The sequence below is a fragment of the Candoia aspera genome, chromosome 1 (assembly GCF_035149785.1).
Source record: "Candoia aspera isolate rCanAsp1 chromosome 1, rCanAsp1.hap2, whole genome shotgun sequence".
Classification (NCBI taxonomy): Eukaryota; Metazoa; Chordata; class Lepidosauria; order Squamata; family Boidae; genus Candoia; species Candoia aspera.
In genome coordinates, this window is record NC_086153.1 from 133,962,217 (window position 1) to 133,981,215 (window position 18,999).

Here is an 18,999-nt window from a genome sequence, read left to right on the forward strand (position 1 = left end):
ATCTAGGCACATATTTAATTTCTGTGTATCTCACACCACCACCCCTGCCCCCTTAAACCATATTACAGTAAATATATGCATGCGTCCTCAAGTCAGTCTTGACTCCTGGCAACTGACCAGGCAAATCCACACAGTTTTCTTGGCAGCATTTTCGGAAGTGGTTTGCCATGACCTTCTTCCTAGGGCTGAGAGAGAGTGACTGGCTCAAAGCTACCCAGATGGCTTTGTGCCCAAGGCACTAGAACTCACAATTTCTAGCCTAGTGCCTTAAACCACTACACCAAACTGGCTCTCAATCCACACGAAAACAACACAGAAGTCTTGTGGCATTTCAGTTTTACGAATAAATTATGGCATGAGCTTTATTGGACTATAACCTCTTGCAGCACAACTCCCAAATTCTGTGTCATTTTAAAAACTAAGGCAAGGTGGCTCCTCTCCGCTATCAAAGCAAATACATTCCGAAATATTGAAGTGTGTCTTCGTGGCTCGTGCTTAAGCCGAGGCGAGGCTCATTCTTTAAAGCCTGAAGTATACCCGAGGAGGTGCTAATTGGCGGGACGGAGACAGGAGGCTTTTCTCTGTTCGCGCGAGTATTAGAAGCTACAGTACTGTTAAATTTCATTCCTGCTGGTGAAGGAATGGAGGGGAAAGGACTTGTGTGAGTTGGTCGGTGTGTTGGAGAGCGGATTGGGCGAGGAAGAGGATGATGGATCCACTTTTGCCCCGCGTGCTTTAAGTTATATCACGAGTCTTCGAGGACTCCCCGCTGCGCCACCAGTGCGGAGAGCGCGAGGCAGGGAGGGAGGGTCTTGGGGGAGCCGGAGACCGAGGAGACCTCTGCCCCTCCCTCTCCCTCCCCAACTTTGAGGCCAGTTCCGCGCGCTGCCGGGTTGCTGTGGCGACGTAGCAAGCCTGTGCTCTCTCGCGCGCGCTCTACCCCCCACCCGCCCCCCGCTGGTCGCTCTCTCCTCGCTCTGGCTCCCTCCCACCGCCCAGTCAGCCGCAAACATGGCAGCGGCCGCTCGCAGGTTCTGCGCTGCGGTGGCCGCTCTGACGACGACGCGGAACGGTCACAGGTGAGGGGGCGGGAAGGGTCGGGGTCGGTGGACGGGGAGGCAGCTTGACATCCTCACCCGGCCCTTCTCCCCTGCTCCGTCCCAGAGGCGGCAGCGACTTTTTCCCCCGCGTGGAGCGTCTAGGGGATAGAGTGACGGCTCTTCGCCGTCCCCGCTTTTGCAGAGAAAAAAAGGGAGGGGACTGCCTGTGGGGCACCGGGAAGGGTAGCTGTTCCCCAGCGCTGAGCCTCAGGGTCGGGCTTCTGCCTGCTTTACCGCTTCGCGTAGTTTCTGGCGGCTCCCCGCCCGCCCCTTTCGCTGCAGAAATGTCTCTGAGCACGTACAGGTTGCATCCACCCCTTTTACTTGGCTGAGTCAGCGGGACCCATATATTTGACTCTCGGGAGAGTCCTTGGAGCACTGGGACTATGCTTGGAGGGCCACTATGCTGGTCCGTACGGCGAACCCAGAAAAGAAGCCGCTGGGGCTCTGTGTGTATGTGCGCGCAGTAGGGTTGCACTTTTCACTTTTTTTCCCTGTGCCTTTTTGCCCTATAGTAGCGTTTCTAAAAATCTGTCGGATCGACCTGTCTAGCTTCCTTTAGCTGTTGCTCCAGAAAGCTTAATATCTGTAGGCTGGTGTCTGAATAGCAAAGTCATTGCCATTTCACCCAGTTCTTTCTCAAACTTTCTCAGGCATAAATAAGAGGGACCAGTCCACTTTTCCTTTACCTCCTCCCCCTTCCTCTCCCTCCCACCTCCACTAATAATGTGGAAGCTCAGCAAGAGCAGTAAAGTTCTCCTGGATGATTCACCAGAGGAAGAAGAGAGCCATCGGCATGATACACCATCTCCACCAACTCCAGCAGGCACCTTTTCAGCTCAGGTAAAAGTCACCAGAGTGCTGACTCTGTGGATCATAGTATCTTTAATATCTCTGCCATGGTGGTGCTGTCACCTTTTGTTCTTGTTCATAGGACATACCTTGTCTAACCTCCCTCCCTCTGGCCTTCGCACAGGCCAGCATCTTGGCATTTGTTTCATATCTCTGATCTGGCATTATGAGTAATCACTTTCTGTAGTGACTCTTGTGGCAAGAAGGTATGTGCTGCTACTGTTTATCCTCTGAAAAGCTATTTTCAGTCTTTCCCTAAAAATGCCCCACTCAGCAGTGTTAAAGCTCTACTTCATGCTTAAGTAACTTTTGTCTCTGCTTTTGAATTTAGGCATCGTATAATTATTTTTTAATTAAATACAATGATGAAAATTATATTTAATATCAGTTAAACATAATAAAGAATATTGAATACTAGAAGAGAGTGGACTGTTGAAATTCTCACATTTATGTTTAAAACAAGACTTAAAACTTGAGGTAGAATTTTGTTGCACCTAAGCATTCTAATTTATCTTTGGATATATGAAAACACCTTTTATAACTCTTAGTAGAATCTACATAAGCTGCATTTTAATAATTAGCACTTGAAGACATATTAGTGAACACATACATATTGAACTTGCTCATTAATTTTACTGCTTCTTTAAAAAATCTTGCAATAGCTTTTGTTAACATTTAATTTTAAAAAACGGTCTGAGATTTTTGCATTTGATTTTTCTCCACTTTCTTCTGAATTGAATGGTGCAGAGGAATGAAATAAACAGTATCATGAATGCTTGAATTCAAGATCTAAATTATATTTACTTCAAAATAAATTTGTTTGATTTCCAAAATTATTTCTTTTATTATAGTGTGCTAATAACACAATACTATGCACTTTACACTAAAGTAGGATCCATAATGTTTAGCGAAGTAAGGATTTATTTAGGATTGCAATTCTAGGTGTGCAGTTTTAGGTCCATAAAAGGGAGGCTTATGTATAATGTCTGATCTGCTCAGAGGTGGGTATCATTGTTTCAAAGGGGCTTACTCTCAGATTCATATGTGGAATTTTGCAGTTTTACATTCATTTATCTCACACCGAATTTAATGGAAGTTAATGGAATTTTTAAAAAATGTTTTAAAGTTAATGGAACTTAAAAAAATGTTTTCTAGGCTTATACTGAAATGATATTTTAAAAGATAATAGGTTTGCTTATGTTTATACTGAAAAAGGAATAACAACTTTTATAAAGAAATAAAGTAAAATTTATGTCATTTGAGTGTAAAGTTTAAACATTTTATTAATTTATTTAAACACAAAATTGATTTTCTTGAATTAAATGTTATTTGAATAATCTTTAAAAGAGATTAATTTCTGATGAAAATGGAGTGAGAAACAAAGAAATAAATTGTGCAAGCAATTATGCAGAACTTTTAGTGTTGATTTAAAATTATAATGTTGTTATTACCATATTAAAAATTTATAAATATAATGAATACATTTGCATTTGGTAAATAATATATCTGTGAATAAGCTACAACAGAGGTATCTAAGCAATATAAGTTCTCAGATTTTCCATAGTTAGAGCCTCTCAATGGTCAGGCAAGAGAGTGTCCCAAATCACTGTTTTATTAGTAAGAAATGAGCTTGTGTTATTTTGCAAATATCAGTCTTCCTGACCTCTTCTTAGCACTTTTATGATATAATTAATATCCCTGCTCATTTGGCCATATGTTTTACCTAAGTGCAGATATTATTGACTTTGCACTCCAAGCAAAAGAGAGAAATGCTTGCTTTCCTTACTTAAATGAAGAGTAGGAAACAACAGTGGAAAACTGGAAGAGACCTTATACTGCCTCTTTGAGACAACCGTACGATTTTATATTCCATCATATATGGACACTGTGATGAGATGTGATTAATTTATTCACTATAAATTAGTCATAACTTTATTAATTACAGCAACTTTGCCTGCATTGTAGAATAGTTCAAGCTTTAAAAAAGAATATTGGGAAAGTTCAACCTTGGCTTTGACTTGAAACAAATAGATTGTTTCATCACCTTCTCCAAGTCAATAAAAACCTAGTCTGAAGAGCCCCTTTAATCATCTTGATGCCTAATGACATTCAACAACATTTGGTTGTTTTTTTTCTATCTGTACTCTCTGTACCAGAAAGGGATAGCACTTGTATAGTCTTCTCCCTCTACCCATGCTCAAAACATTCTAGCAATACGTTATACCCTTTCCTTAGAGGTGTAAACTATTAGCTCCGTATTGTTGTGGCAAGGAATAGTCTATCTCTGAATGTTAGTGTAATGCCTTCCCTCTTTGGGAATAGTTATGGGCTATGAGCTCCTAACATGGCTTTCCTGAATTAATTTGTGCTTTAAATGCTTTAAACACCTATAACTTAAAGTGCTTGCTTTCCTGTTATTTGTGAATGCCTAAGTACTCTAAAACGTTCAGAAAAAATCCTACAGATTGACATAAAGTCCCCTTTGAACCAAGCTTGACTTATAGTGACATCATGAGCATGTCTGTGTAGTTTTCTTGGCAACAGTATGGATTATCCATCCAAAACAGATACCCAGTTTAACTGAACTGCATGGTTTTTCTCCAAGTTTTATGACCATTGCCACCTTTCTTTCCTGGGTGGTCTTGTATTCCATCTGTTGATCATCTGACTTTTAGGCAGGTTGTTATTGAGTACAGATATGCTTAAGTAGAGCATTTTTGTCTCTTTTTGCATAGGCAGTGGTTGTAGCACCTCAGGAAACTCAGCTTTCCAGCTGAGGAAGTTATATCCAAAGGGCAGGTGAATGTTTGGCCACTGAACTTTGAACATTCATGTTTGACAAGCCTGATGAGTGTCATATATTTTAGTCACAATTGAGTTTCTCCAGGATAGGTGGCTGTGGTTTAATGCAGGCTACAGTACATATAAAATATTGCACCTGAGTAATAGAGGACCAGGGAGCCCAAAGACTGCTCCTGTCCATCAAGTCTATAAGTACTCTTATAAAAGTAATAGAGTTGGTAAGGAAATTTGTTCAGTTTTATTAGTTTTCTAAAGCTACATTTTTATGTTTCTGTTCAGATATTTTTATATCACATATCAACTCCGATAGTGACATGGTTTCAGTTTCTGAGGAATTGAAGGGAGGGATCCAGTGCCCTACTTACCCTACAGTTAGGTAGGAAATTAACCCTGATTTTATGAAAGGAGATGCCATCAACATTGTTAGGGCTGTTGTTCCTGCTATGCCTGCTCATAGTCCTTATTGAAAGTGGACCAGGGGGCCCTGGAGTATTAAAGGAATTGATTTTTTTTTTCTGTATTATTTGCTTGCTGATCCCAATATGCCTGGTTTGAATAACTATGCAATTTAGTAAGGTAGTATTTTCTTTTACCTGCTAAAGGCATCATAAACATATTCTACTTTTCCAATTGTACACTTCCTTTAAATGTATCTGATTTTTCTTCATTCACTTTCTTTCTTCAGAACAGCTATAAGTGGCCCAATTTCCTATAGTTGTTCAGCATGTTTACCATATTTATTACAGTAAGTCTCTTGCTTTCCACTTTTTATTAAACTTTTTTCTTACTATCTTTCAATGCACTTAAATCATATTATAATTTCATTTTCTTTGCTTTGGGAGAGTGGATTCCTTATGAGAGGAGGTTGTTTACTTCAAGACTCTTGTCCTTATTTCTGACTCTTCTTTCTGGGACTATTTCTTCTTTCTCCTAACCAAGATTCATTAGGTATCTCTCGTCTTAAACTTACTTCCTTTAATATGTATGAACAGTGGGGTTTATCCCCTTTTTTAGCACTTTTTCTCTTGTAATGGTTTGGATTTAAGGCTTTTCTCATGTGAGAGATGACTTTTTGAACTCTTCTGTGATGTTCTTTAAACAAAAAGACATGGGCACTTTAATAATTTAAAGATGCATGCTTTGTATACAGTCCTGCACCTCCTTCAAAGGATTTGCACAGTCATGGTATATAAAATTAGAATGTGGCTGCATTGTTGCATGCACAGCTACAATAATCCGATAGAAGTATAGCAGTTTCTGTGGATTCTTCCACATTCTTCTATGCATTGGAATGAAGGATTACAGGATGGCTGTCTATCCTTTTCTCATATTGGACACAACAATATTAAGTCAGCAAGATTGTAGCTGATTTATTTGTGTTTGGTTCACAGTTTCTTGTCAATAAATCATATTTATAGAATTCCTATGTATACACCACATTTGTTTCTAAACTTTTTACAAAAATATAAAAGAAGTTGAGATACCTCTGTCCCATATTACAGCCTGTATAAACTATCAGTGATCTGTCAAACACAAATAACTGCACTGAGAGGAATTTTAAAAAATCTTGGTCTTATAAGTATTAAAAACTAATGTAACATTCTAAGGATTGACTGCTAGAGTGTTCTATCTGTAAATTAATAAAAGGAAAAATATAAAGTGGCCTGAAATACATTGATGTTCTTTTGGACTGTTTTCATTTAATCTTGTACTATGTTGCATTTAAGTTGCAGACATGCAGAGAAACATTTCACTTTAATTACATCATGTGGGTATTTGGTGTTTTAGAAGTTGACCATAAGTTTTTCTATGTATATTAAGGAATTTTGTAAAATTATATGTATAATTTATAATTTAATGTAAATTTATAATATAAATGTTTTGTAAAAATTTTATCTATTGAACTAGAGTATTGTAATATGATTTACAAAAAAAAATTGTAAAATTTTTACACTTAGCTTTTATGTTAATTGAAGGAACCTAGTACTTAGTACTAAGGGAGAAGTAGGAGATAAATAATGCTTTGATGAATTTTAGTAAGGAATCTCAGATGGGAGGAATGAAGCCAGTTTTATAGAGTATGAATATACACTTAAATAACTGATATAAATTGGAAAATGAACTTTTGGGACAAAATACAAATAAACTGAAAATTGGATTATATAGGTATGCTTATCCATGTTTGGACTACTCATTTTATTTCTTAACATTGGAGATAGGACCTGTGCTACTTAAGAAAGTAAAGCAGAGTCTTCCTCCCACATGGTTCCATGTCCATGTCCATGGTTCCAGGTCTTCTCTAATTTGCTTTCAGTTGTTCTCTCTATCTCGTATCTTTTGAACTAAAAATAATGTCTGAAAGCAGTTGAATATCCATAATATTCAGATGGTTATCCTTTTTAAAAATAGTTTTAGAATTAATGATTTGGAGGGTATTTTGCAATTTTAGGATACTTCCCTATCTTGGTGGTTTCAGTCTGTTGGCATAGGGCATCTACTGTACTGTTAGAAAGAGTAGTATTCTCTTAGCAGACACTTTAATATCTATAAAATGGAAGAAGTGAGAGGTTGAGAAACAGCACCAAACAAAAAAGATGCTATATAATCCTCCATGGGGAAAAACTACCTGGGAGGGGGACTGCTCTTTTGCCTTTATCATACATGTATCATCACGTTTAATTTTTGCCCAACTACTTTGTAATTTAGAATTGAAAACAGTACTACATTTCTTTTGAAATAGTCAGTCTATGTATTTAGACTATTTAGAATCTAAAATGCCATTCAGATTCTTCATCAGAAATAATTAATTATGGACATTCTTGATTTATATACTGATTTTGTATTACATGTAAATTCTTCCTTATCCATTAGGCATGTAATCTGAGATATACTTTAGGCTCTTTTGAAACTATGCTTGAACTAGTTTTTGCTCACCATATTGATGCCTCTTGCTCCAAAAATTAGATCTTGCATGCAGGATCAAATATTTCTGATCTTTGTGCTGTAGTAATAAGTCACCACTGAGATTTTTCAGCAGTTTCCGTCTGGAAAGGGAATCTTTTATTTTAAGGATTAATTAAATATTTTAAAAAGGCTGGAAATAATACCTTTTCTGTATTCATAATGTATAGTCAAGAGTATTAATTGCATGCAAGAAGCCTTACAGCAGAAGCTAATAGATAATTTAGTTGCCACTTGTTGCCACAAATTGCTATTCAGAGGAATCTTTTTACAAAGAATAAAACTCACAAGTGCTTGTTGTTATTTCCTGCCTAGGGAAAGTTTGCTTGGAATTATGCATGCCAAGGTATCATAAGCTATATCAAACACTGACATTTTATTTAGTGTTCAGTGAGATGTTTTTTTATCTTAGGCAACCACAGCCATCTAGCCCTTCCTATAAATACTCAGTTTTTCTTTCCCTTGTGTTTGTAACAATCTTTCTGATAGGGGCAAGAACCGTATAGCTGTACAGTATCCACATAGCTTCATATACAGAAAGTACATGTTTTTTCAGCACAGATATTTGCAGGTACAGGTTTTGTGACATTTGCAGATTTGCTAATCCAAATCTTCCCTCCTGGGCCTTTTTAAAAATATCTTCCTCGTAATTATTTCCAGACAGAAAATGGACAAAAGTGGTTAAAAGAGGAGTTGCAGGGGAGAGATAGCAAAAAAAGAAAGGTTTAATTCTGATTCTCATGTGCAAATACTCTCCCATTCTGATACTGTGGATTAGCATTATGAGGCACACAAATTAAATTTTTCTCAAATACAAGAGATCTTCAGTTCTTAATCAGTGATGTACCTGTATCATGCCAGCCAAGAAATTCTTAAATGATAGCATATTAATTATTTTCTAGATTTATAGAAAATGTAAAAGATATATAAATCATATATAGGAATGAGAAATGTGTGCGTTTGTGTTTAGGAAGTCCAATTATTACCTCGAACAGTTACATTTCAATCCATGTAGCAGGCTTCAGTTTTGACAGAATTTGTAGTACTGCATGAGAATTTGCAGTTGCTTAGCACAACGTAAATGTTGAAATGAATGATTATTATTTAATATAAATGAAAGGGAGGGAAAGTTGATTTAGAATTTAATCCCTATATAAAGAAGAGTTGTGTTCTTGTTTAATTAATCCCTTGAGTACTTGTTCATTTGAAGAATTTCCTAGAAAAGAATATTGGTACATTCCTCTAGAAATACTGAACGCACTGGCACAGTTATTGCTGAAGTTTGAAAGCTTGTTACCAAGGTATTAAACAGCATAAGACAAACTGAACCTTAGGTATGATAAGAAAAGCCTTATCCTTTGAATATTTAGTGAAAGAAATGCAGTAGCTTGACCAAAGAGCATAACATTAATTACTTGCTTAAACTAGGCCATTAAAATATACAACGTGGGTGCTTAGTTACATGTATGGCCCTGTAAAAATTGCAGTGGAGGTATGAAACCACATAAACATTTTTGTTCAGGCACACATTTGCTTTGTCCACTGAAATGAATACAGTAGAATTGTTTCAATTAAATGAAGTTCATATGCATTTGAGTATGCAAATCTTTTGATTTTAAGTTGGGGGTATTTGTAAATTTACAAAATTATCTGTAAGCAGCAGTCCAGATTTCATTGTGCTTGAATTTTTTTTTCTGTTGCTATTTAATTGCTGTTGCAATTTCTGTTGGATAATAGATTATTATTGTTCACAGTGAGAACTGTGAGTGTGAGCTAGAATTTGACTTGAATGGAACTTGACTTGAATGGGAAGAGTGGTCAGGTTCTTCCTTTGGCATAACACATTTGCCACTTCATGTTGTGGTTTACCTCAAAAATTGATAGAAAATAAAACTTACTGAATGCCATTTCCTACAGAGCTTTGTTTTTATTAGAACTCTCATTCTTTCTATGAAGCAAGCATAGCCTGTCAAGCAGGCTTGACCTGAGTAACTTAATTTATGAGATCTAATTAGATTTATCCTGGGGGAAGATGCTACCAGCATGAAAAGGCAGTCTGCAAAACATGGTGCCCAAAATTTATATTTGAATTTACACTAATTTATAGAAAGTTTGCTAATATACTAATAAAGTATTTAATTTTTAGGGGAACAATTCAAATTATTCAATGTTAACTACTAGGTACACACACACACATTTTATATACTTCTATAAATAATATGGTACATGTGCAGCAGTTTAAGCCCATCCTTAGATATAAGTAGGTGCATTCAGCAACCTGTGGAGCAGAACATCTGGTGTCATTCAGGGTTTCTCCCAATATCATTGCCATCCCTCTTTCCCAAGAAGAGAAATCATGGCTGCTGAAATATTTGAAACTCAGTAAGGCAGATTACCCACAACCTCACTCAACTAGTCCTCAGTTATACAGGACAGGTTTTCCATCATTCCTCCTTGATTATGTTGCTGAGGAGTAGAATCTTACGGAGTATGGACCATATATTAATAGCAGCCTGAGCTGGAAAGTCTCAGTAATCTGGCATCCAGAACTGCAGGAACCAGCATTTAGTTTAGAAGTGGCAATTGGCACTTCTACTCTTAACAGCCTCCCATGAGATCTCTCTCTACCTGTTACAGTGGCAATCTTACTTCAGTCCTCCTGTTTTGTATAGCCATGCTACCTGTCAATTCAAGCTCTCTGGACCATCCTTGACTAGTAGCCTTTGAACCTTCCTCCCCTGCCACTGTATATAGATGACTCAGTGTTTAGTTGATGGCCATTTCTTCTGGACTCCTAATATTGTCTCAGACCATCTGTCTACTCAACCTTATCCCCACTGTAGGACTCAAGGTTCCTTTTTCTCACTAGGTCCTACTCCTCTTAGATCCCAGAAGATTGAGACTACACCTCTCCCTGTACTCTCATTTTGAGGAGTCCTCAGGAAACACTATATTGCCTTGTTTCCAGGGGAGTAAGTGTTCTCACTTCATAGTCTCCCTCCAGAGGGTTCTTCCCCATTGACTGCCTAATTCTCAGTCAGGGAGTAAGAATTTCATAATGTCCATAACCTATTGACAGGTGAGGCTTGAGCCAAACATAGTAGATTGAGATCTTAGTCCATGGCCACCCAGATCCAACAGCAAATCTGTGATGGTGGAATAGCAGCCTCTGACCAGCACACTAGGCCTTCTGTTTTCCTGTCAGTCCGATTCTTAATGGTAGCCAGTATGATGTTGTCCCAACCATCAACATGACATATGTGGCAACAGTTGAAGCAGTGGCAGAAGTGGTGGCATCAAGCATCCACATTTCCTTTCTGTCTCATCCAGTTCTATAGACACTCCGCCATAATTCTCTTTCATCGTTATGCATGCTATTGCATTTGGTATGCTTGCATCCCATTAAGGCCATTCGCCCGCATTTGCACACATCTGCCACAATTTTGGTACATTTTTAGCAAGTAGTGAGTTTTTAATTCACCTGCCCTTTCCCTTGTCTGAAAGCCTAGGACTAAATTAAGCCTTTTTTAAAAAAAAAAACAACCCTTTTTATTAGAGATTTTAACAATAGTAAAAGATAATACAAACTGAAATCAAAAAGAAAGAACAGAATAGAGAAAAGGAAAAGGAAAAGTAGAAAGAAAAAAGAGGAAAAAAACCAAAAAAGAATATAGTGACTTCCAATCTTCTTACAACAAGTCAAGCAAACTTAGTATTTCTCTACCCCCTTTGATATTATATTACATAAATCACATCTTCCTATATCGCAACCGTTAACCATCCTCAAATCCAAAAATCAGGATTAGCAAAAAGTCCCTAAGGGTACCCAGAATGTTATAAAAGTATTTCTTATTTTAACCCTGATCAAACAGGTTAATTTTATATTCTCTTCTTTTGCTCCTAACAGTCTTAATCTTTACTTCCTTAAGATGCTGTTGTAGGATCTGTTCTCCATCCAAATTTTCTTTCTCCCATCTCAGGAGTTTTTTCACGTCTTTTAACAACCCTCTTTTGTAAATCCAATAATGAGTCATTACCCAGATCATTTTTCATCTCTTGGCTTATCATTTGTATTTCCACTTTAGTGTACATCTCTATCCTATAGTCCACAACTTCTATTTTATTTTCCAGTAATTCCACATAGGTTAGGATTCATTTTATCTTTTCATCCTGTCAGTCTATAAATTCTTCCAAATTAATTCTCCTTCACATTTCTCATTTCTTTAAAATCTTTTTTTGAATAATAATGCATTTGCATAGGCAGATGCTGTCACTGTTGCTATGAGCTTCTTTCCCATTTCATAAAAAATCCTCTTAAGTGTCTCCAGTGTAATATCTTTATCTGTCATTTTTACAAGTGTCACCGCTAATCATCAAATTCAGAAGTAAAAAGCAGGCTTTTCTTTCTATTTTCCCCTCTGCCTGGGGTCTTTAGTCCCCTCTAGTGTCTCATTTCTATATCATATAGTCTGTCTCAAATTTCTTGCTTCTTTGTTTTAAAAAAACAGCCTATAATCTCTTTCCAGAAAGACTAAACAATTTCTGTTCCCATGATGATGCTGTTTTGTTTTTATTTTTCTCAAAGTCTTATAGCAAAAGTCAAATACTTCAAATTTGTCTGGTCCCTTAGTCCATTTCAAACTTTCTTGGATTAAATTATTATCTAGGTTTTTGCCATTTACTTTAAATTGTCAGATTTTCCCCTTCTTTCTGGAATGAAGTATCACTTACCAGGTAGTTTTTCAAAGTTGTTGCTTGGAAGACCTCTTTTAACTTTAAAATAGTTATATTCCAAAAGTGTTTAAAAAGTGGTTGAATGCTTGATAGCTTCCCTCATCTCCTGGTGCTCAAACTCATGAGTTGACTGATGTCTTGCAGTCTCCTTGTGAGGAGCAGCAGTCTGGAGCACAAGTGGGCAATCTCTTGTCCTCTCGTTATCCGGAGAGGTTCTGTTGGACTGGATGTTGCCGGTCCGTTGGTCTTGGCCACAGTGTCGTCTCTGCTCCTTCAGAGATGTCTTAGCTCGCCATTTCCTCACTCAGAGGTCCGAGGACTAAACTAAGCCTTATGCATACAATAGGAAACAGGAAAACTCTTACAGAATGTTCATGAATAACAGTGCATATGTTTTTTTTAAGGAATACACCCTTGTTTAGTGACTGCAATCTGTTCCTTAAATGGAAGAGAAATGGTTGCTAAGCGAACATGTGACTGAGAGAGAGATGCTGCAAAGATCACTGGTTGCTGCTCTCTTATTTAGATAAAGTTCTCTTGTACAGCTGTGCCAGCATTACTCTCACTCTGGCATGTGTTGTTGTCAGTTGTACAAAATTTGATCATAAGTGCACACATTGGAAAATTATTTTCTTTTAATACCGTCATATTTGTGAGTGGTCACTAAACGAGATAGCCACTAAAGGAGGAGTGACTGTAACATACACTTACTCACTTTTTAAAAAGAACAACTGTGGAAGTCATTGGCAGTAGAATGGATCAGGAGTGAGGGTGAGGAAGAGAAGGACTCCTTAAGCATTTCATCTCTTGGTAATTTCCATTTAAAATTCCAAGCAAGAAGAAAAGATACATATGTCCTCATAAAAAGTTAGAAGGTTAGAGGAGGAGGATGTTGTGTGGAAAGGGACTAATAGAAAAGAGGATAAAGCTGCTTCCCTCCTCACACTGTTCTATTGCTCAGACTTCTAAAGTTTCTGTGGCAGTTTTTAAATGTAAAACAGTCATGTGTATGTCTCCTATAAACAATTCATAATAATTTTGTGTGTGTGTGTGTGTGTTAAAATTGACATTAGTTTATGTCAGAGCTTAGTAAACTTTTCAAGTGCAAAGCACTAATCTATATATTTTAATTTCTTTAGATTTTGGCAATTTTGCACAAACTCATATGAGAATACTGAAAGCCCATGTGAGATTCTAAATCTGGTGAGATCTCATGCAAGAAATCTTACAATTTTATTAAACTTTTTTTCAAAAACCCTTTTATATAATTTTAGAGTTCTATGGGTATCATTTAATATTGTTATCTGGAAATGAAATACGTTTGCCATCACCTTATTTAACTAAAGTGGAGCTACATGAAAATTCAGTAGATCTAGGGAAAATTATTCCTGACATACTTTCATAGGGTTAGGAGGATTTACCTGGGTTAATAGTAACAAATTTAATATTTTTTTCTTAGGATTCAAATGGTTCTTAGCTAATTTAATATTTGCCAATTTTGAAATAGCAATGCTTTCAGATGTCATTGAAATCACAATGTCTACTAGATAAATTTGGACAATAACTCTGTCGGTCTTTTCAGTCTCACAAAACTGTTTTGAAAATAAAGTTTAAAAGGGAGACTACAGTAATATGTATGCTGCACTGAGCTGCTTGGGGAGAAATGATGTATATAAAAATGCAGCAACTATAACCTAGTGTTAGTTAAATGCATTTGATAACCTGATAGATTTGTCACAAGGAAAGCTGGTAAGCAAATCCTGAAATGAACAGATATCAAGTCAAGGGGATGGCATACAGTACTGGTTATATTCCTACTGATCATTATTATGATTTTGAATATAAATGCTTTATTGATGACTAAGGTAACTTATTTTAAGAAAAACAAAATTGTGTATCAAATAGCATTATAAAATATTAATACAGTACAAAGGAGGGGTTATATATCTGTGCATTATGCTGAGATATTTAAAAACTGCAAAATTGTCTATCTTATTTTGAAAATTAACTTCAGCGTACGTATTAAGCTAATCATGAAAATCTGAATACATCTTTTTGTGGTAATATAAAAACATTTAAATATGATTTAATTATGCATAATTTTGTGCCAAGCCAGGGAAAAATGGTAATTTTAATTTTATCATATGAATATTTCTAGGCCATGGCTCACTTTTTCAATTATATAATTTGATGCATGCAATAAATTTACATTTTATATACTGGGTTGTTTTTTAATGTATGATTTTTTTTTCCTGCTTATTGATTGTTTTTATTGTATGCCGCCCAGAGTCACATTGTTTCAATTGGGTGGTCCTATAAATCCAAATAAATAAATAAATAAAGTTGAACAAATATTACATTGGAATGTTGATTCTAGAAATAGCAGCATTTTGTTTATATGAGTGTATTTTTAAAAACTTACAATGCCGATTTTTCCCAATTGTCTAAGATTCAAGCATCAAAATAGTTATTGCAAATGAATAACTATGCTTTCACAGTTACGTTTTTTCCTTTTTGGTTTGAGAAAGCATCCAACAATGTGTTAAATTTTCTTCCTACCTAGGAAGGAAATGGCTTATATTCTTTTATTTTATTTTTTCAGTTCTGCTATCTCTCACAGATTTCTTTTTTTAACCTTTATGTTGTTCTTTCTAAGTCTCTTTTCTTCTCTGACCCATAAGGCAGTCTTTGGTTACTAAGCCTGTGAACAGAAGACAGAGACCATATAGCATATTTCATATAGATGAGGTAAGCCAGATTCCTCACAAATGCTCTTCTGCCAAAAAGAGCAGAAGAGCCACATAGTCTAATGCTAATACTTTCATTCAACACCAAAAATATATGTACATCTTTTCATATACAGAAGTGATGTGTCCTCTAAAAGGTGGACATGTCTTACTATGTTTTCTTACAACTTGTAGTATCAGAACCTTCCAAACCTAGTCTCTGTGACATGGGGATGGATGCCCATCTAGGCCTATGCCAGTTGCTACATATTCAGAAATACCTTCTCTCACTCTTCTGGTATCCCAAATCTCAGATAAAATGGGACTTGGAATAGAAATGTAAACTTGTTACCCATACCATTGCAGAAGTATAGGTCATGTGACCCTAATTTCCTTGGTGGGTGAAATAAAATTATTGGATACCTCAGTCCAACCAACTTGAAGCAATACTTAATTTTATATAATAGTGCCTTCTTTATGTTTATTTCCATCTTTCTTACATTCTTCAATTTTCACAAAGCCCACAAATACCATCCACTTTCCATTACAGTTCATAAAACATTTACCAGTAATCTTGTGGAGGAAACCACGTATTTTAAAACTATAACAAAAGTATGGATATGCAAGTGTTCTTTTAAAATTCTTTGACTTGGATCTTTTGACTTGGGTAACTATTACAAAGACTTGAAAATCTGTTTTGAAACTGTAACTAGCTTATCTTGTTTGAAAGGTCTTGGCTCTAGTGGTATCAACACCTTTTTGCTCTGATACACAGATAAGTAGATCAATATTGTAAGCTGGTTTTTCAGTAAGTAGGAATTGTTGCTGTCTGGGTAGATATTAATCATGAAATCTCTTAATAAATAAATTAGAAAATAACATGTATTTGATAGGAATGGAACTTCTACAACTCCAGAAAATAAGGAGGTCAAATTTTTGAGAGCGTTGAGATGGGAAAGGACAGAAATGAGACAGAATTATGAATTGGGTGTGCAAGAGTATAGATTTGTTTGTTTGTTTGTTTATTATTCCAATTTCTATCACCACCCATCTCCCCCTGAAAAGGGGGACTCTGATTCTTGGACTCCTATGGTAATTGGGAGGAATCAGAGATAATTGTACAGGCAGAGAAGGTCATGAGAACATTTTGGTTATGATGGGTTGTCAGAGATATGGTGTATCAGGTGAGCTTTTTACACAGGGAAGGGAAATCATCAATGTTATGCTGGCTCCTACTTTCAACACAAATGCACCACTCCTTGGTCCAGATGAGTGGATTGTTGATGATCCTTGCTTTGAGCTGCCAGTGGTGAATACCAGGTCCATTTGTAACAAGAGCATGTTTAACTAGTCTGTCAGTGAGTGAGTGGAGCTGGAGTACATTATTGAAAGCTGGTTGAGTGAGGGTGGTGATATGGCTCTTTCTGAAATCTGCCCTTCTGGGGTTCACATTCTTCAGCAGCCTCAATACCAGGGTGGAGGAGGAGTGATGAAAAACCTTGTCTGTGATTATGATTTCCACTACAAGAGAAATGAAATGTGAATGCCTGTATGTTAAGTTAGAAATAGGGACAAATTAGGAATGATGTAGTGAATAAAGAGGATGCCCTTGACAGAGGGAAAATCCCCCACAAGGCAACAATCAGATAAAAGAGGCCAAGAAAGTAGTTTGTGAAAATGCCTCAGGTAGCCCCCGCCCCCATTCTCATGAAGGTAAAAGTGAGAGGAAAGGTAATGCATTCAGATTTGCAAGATTATGTTACTATAGCTGTTCTAATAAAAGTAGCTTTTGGTCTGCACTGTATATGTTCCTTAGCCTTGTTTACCTGTATCAGCTGACTAACTCCTAAGCAGGATACTTACATGAACTCCTGACCTTAGTAACCTCTGTGCCTTGGGAGGCAGATTCAGGGGAGGCTTAGGAATTCGTGGCCTCTATTACAACCATGGTCTTGTCTCAAGTAATGTCTGGTGTGACACTCACAGGCAGACATACATTAGACCTCATTTTTGCTTTGGAGCAGATGACACTGACGTAGCTGTGGAGAATATCAGACTTAATTATTCAGCAGTAGTCCATTTCTGTGGCAGTTTATTTTAAAAATTCCTTTCCCCCCTTTTTTTAGAAAGAAAAAGCTAAAAAAAGAAACAAAAATATACAGGGCATATGTTTGCAGACAAACACATGCTCACACAAACGTATATGTTATACAATAAACATTTCAATGAATGGAAGCCATAATTCATTATAATCCATAGTTGATTTATATTGATATGATACTGGTTTGTAAATTTCTGGTAACTTCAATTTTGCAGACCACTGAATAGTGGGGTCATATGCTGAACAGTACAGGTAATCCTCAATTAATGACCACAATTGGGCCAGAATCTCTGTCGTTGAGCGAAGCTGTTAAGCGAGATGGCGTGTAACTGCTTTGCTCAACGACCGCAATATCAACACTCCCAGTTGCGGTCATTAAGCAATCTTGTGAGTCGTTAAGTGGATGGAGTCCCAGGTAAGGAGCGTGGGGTGCCTCAGGGGTGGGGGAGACCCTGGGAGGCCCGGTGCAGGCCTGGCACAAGTGTCTCTCCACTCGGGCAGAGAATCCTGCTTGGATCTCAGCTCCCTCTCGTCTCGGGGGGTTGTTTAAAGAGCTCCCTGCCAAAGGATTCCTGCTCCATGGCACGAAGGATCCTAAATCCTTTGTGCCTGCTTGCATGGAGCAGGAATCTCGAAGGATTTCACCCACCCCCAGGAAGCACCCCCTGCTTCTTACCTTACCACACTGCCTCTCCTGTCAGGCCCTACCCTCTCCTAGGAGTTCCAAAGAGGGCTTTGCACTGCAAAAGGAAAAGCAGCCAAAAGCAGACTTTTTCCCCCTTCTTCGCAGTGCAAAGCCAGCCCTACCCCCTCCTAATTGCTCCAAAGAGGGCTTAGCGTTCAGAGAGGGGAAATCCTTCATAGGGCTGCAGGAACAAAGCAGAAATCTTCAGGACTTGAGCTCTGTTCCTGGAGCCTGCCAAAGGGTTTCCCCTCCCCTCCATCCTCTCCACTTGCAACCTTCCTTGCTGGCTTCCCCGTTAACTTTCTGGGGAAGCCGACAGAGAAGATTGCAAATGGCAGTCAGATGATCATGGGGTACTTGGCAACCAGTTGTAAAGGTATGCCAGTTGCCAAGCACCTGAAATGCAGTCACGTGACCATGGGGGGGGTGTCGTGTGACATTTCATGATGGCTGGAAGTGCTTTATGGGCCATAAAGCACCCTTTCCAAGGCTGTAGTAACTTTGAACAGTTGTTAAGCAGCCGGTTGTTAAGCGAGAACTACCTGTAAGTCTTCTAGGTGTAAGTAGGATACAGAAAATCCATTTTCTTTGCCCAAATGTCAACTTAGAGTGAACTTCAAAAGAAGATGAAGATCTGAAAATACTGAATCTCGAAGTTGAGTTAATGCATGTAATAACTTCTTTCCCAAATGGAACAATTGTTGGACACTAGAACCACAAGTTAAATAAAGCATTCATTTCATTACATCACCAAAAACATTTACTCAGGTCTTTTCTATACAAATGCAATGGAATCCAATAAATCTGAAATATTTTTTGTTGTTGTTGTTGAAAAAGATGTAATCTGAGATCTATTGAGGTTATTGGTATTTTTTAACATTTTTTAAATTAATTAAGTAGAACCTCCAAAAAAAGAAGCAAAAACAAGGAGAAAGGAAAAGAATACACACAAACACACACGTGCGCTATGGTTATACATTTTTTTTTTAAGTTGAAATAAGGTGAAACAAAGATTTTAAAGAATTACATTCTGGTAGC

At 37.3% G+C, this 18,999-nt stretch overlaps 1 protein-coding gene across 1 annotated transcript in view; it reads left to right on the forward strand.

Moving 5' to 3' along the window:
* Window positions 1-954: 954 nt before the first annotated feature.
* Window positions 955-18,999, forward strand: part of TDRP (testis development related protein) — a 53,902-nt gene continuing 35,857 nt past the window's right edge. Inside the window, exons 1-2 of the mRNA XM_063313945.1 lie at window positions 955-1,079; window positions 1,754-1,943. Coding sequence (XP_063170015.1) covers window positions 1,827-1,943 — 117 coding nt within the window. The 5' untranslated portion in view covers window positions 955-1,079; window positions 1,754-1,826. The remainder of the gene's footprint in view (window positions 1,080-1,753; window positions 1,944-18,999) is intronic.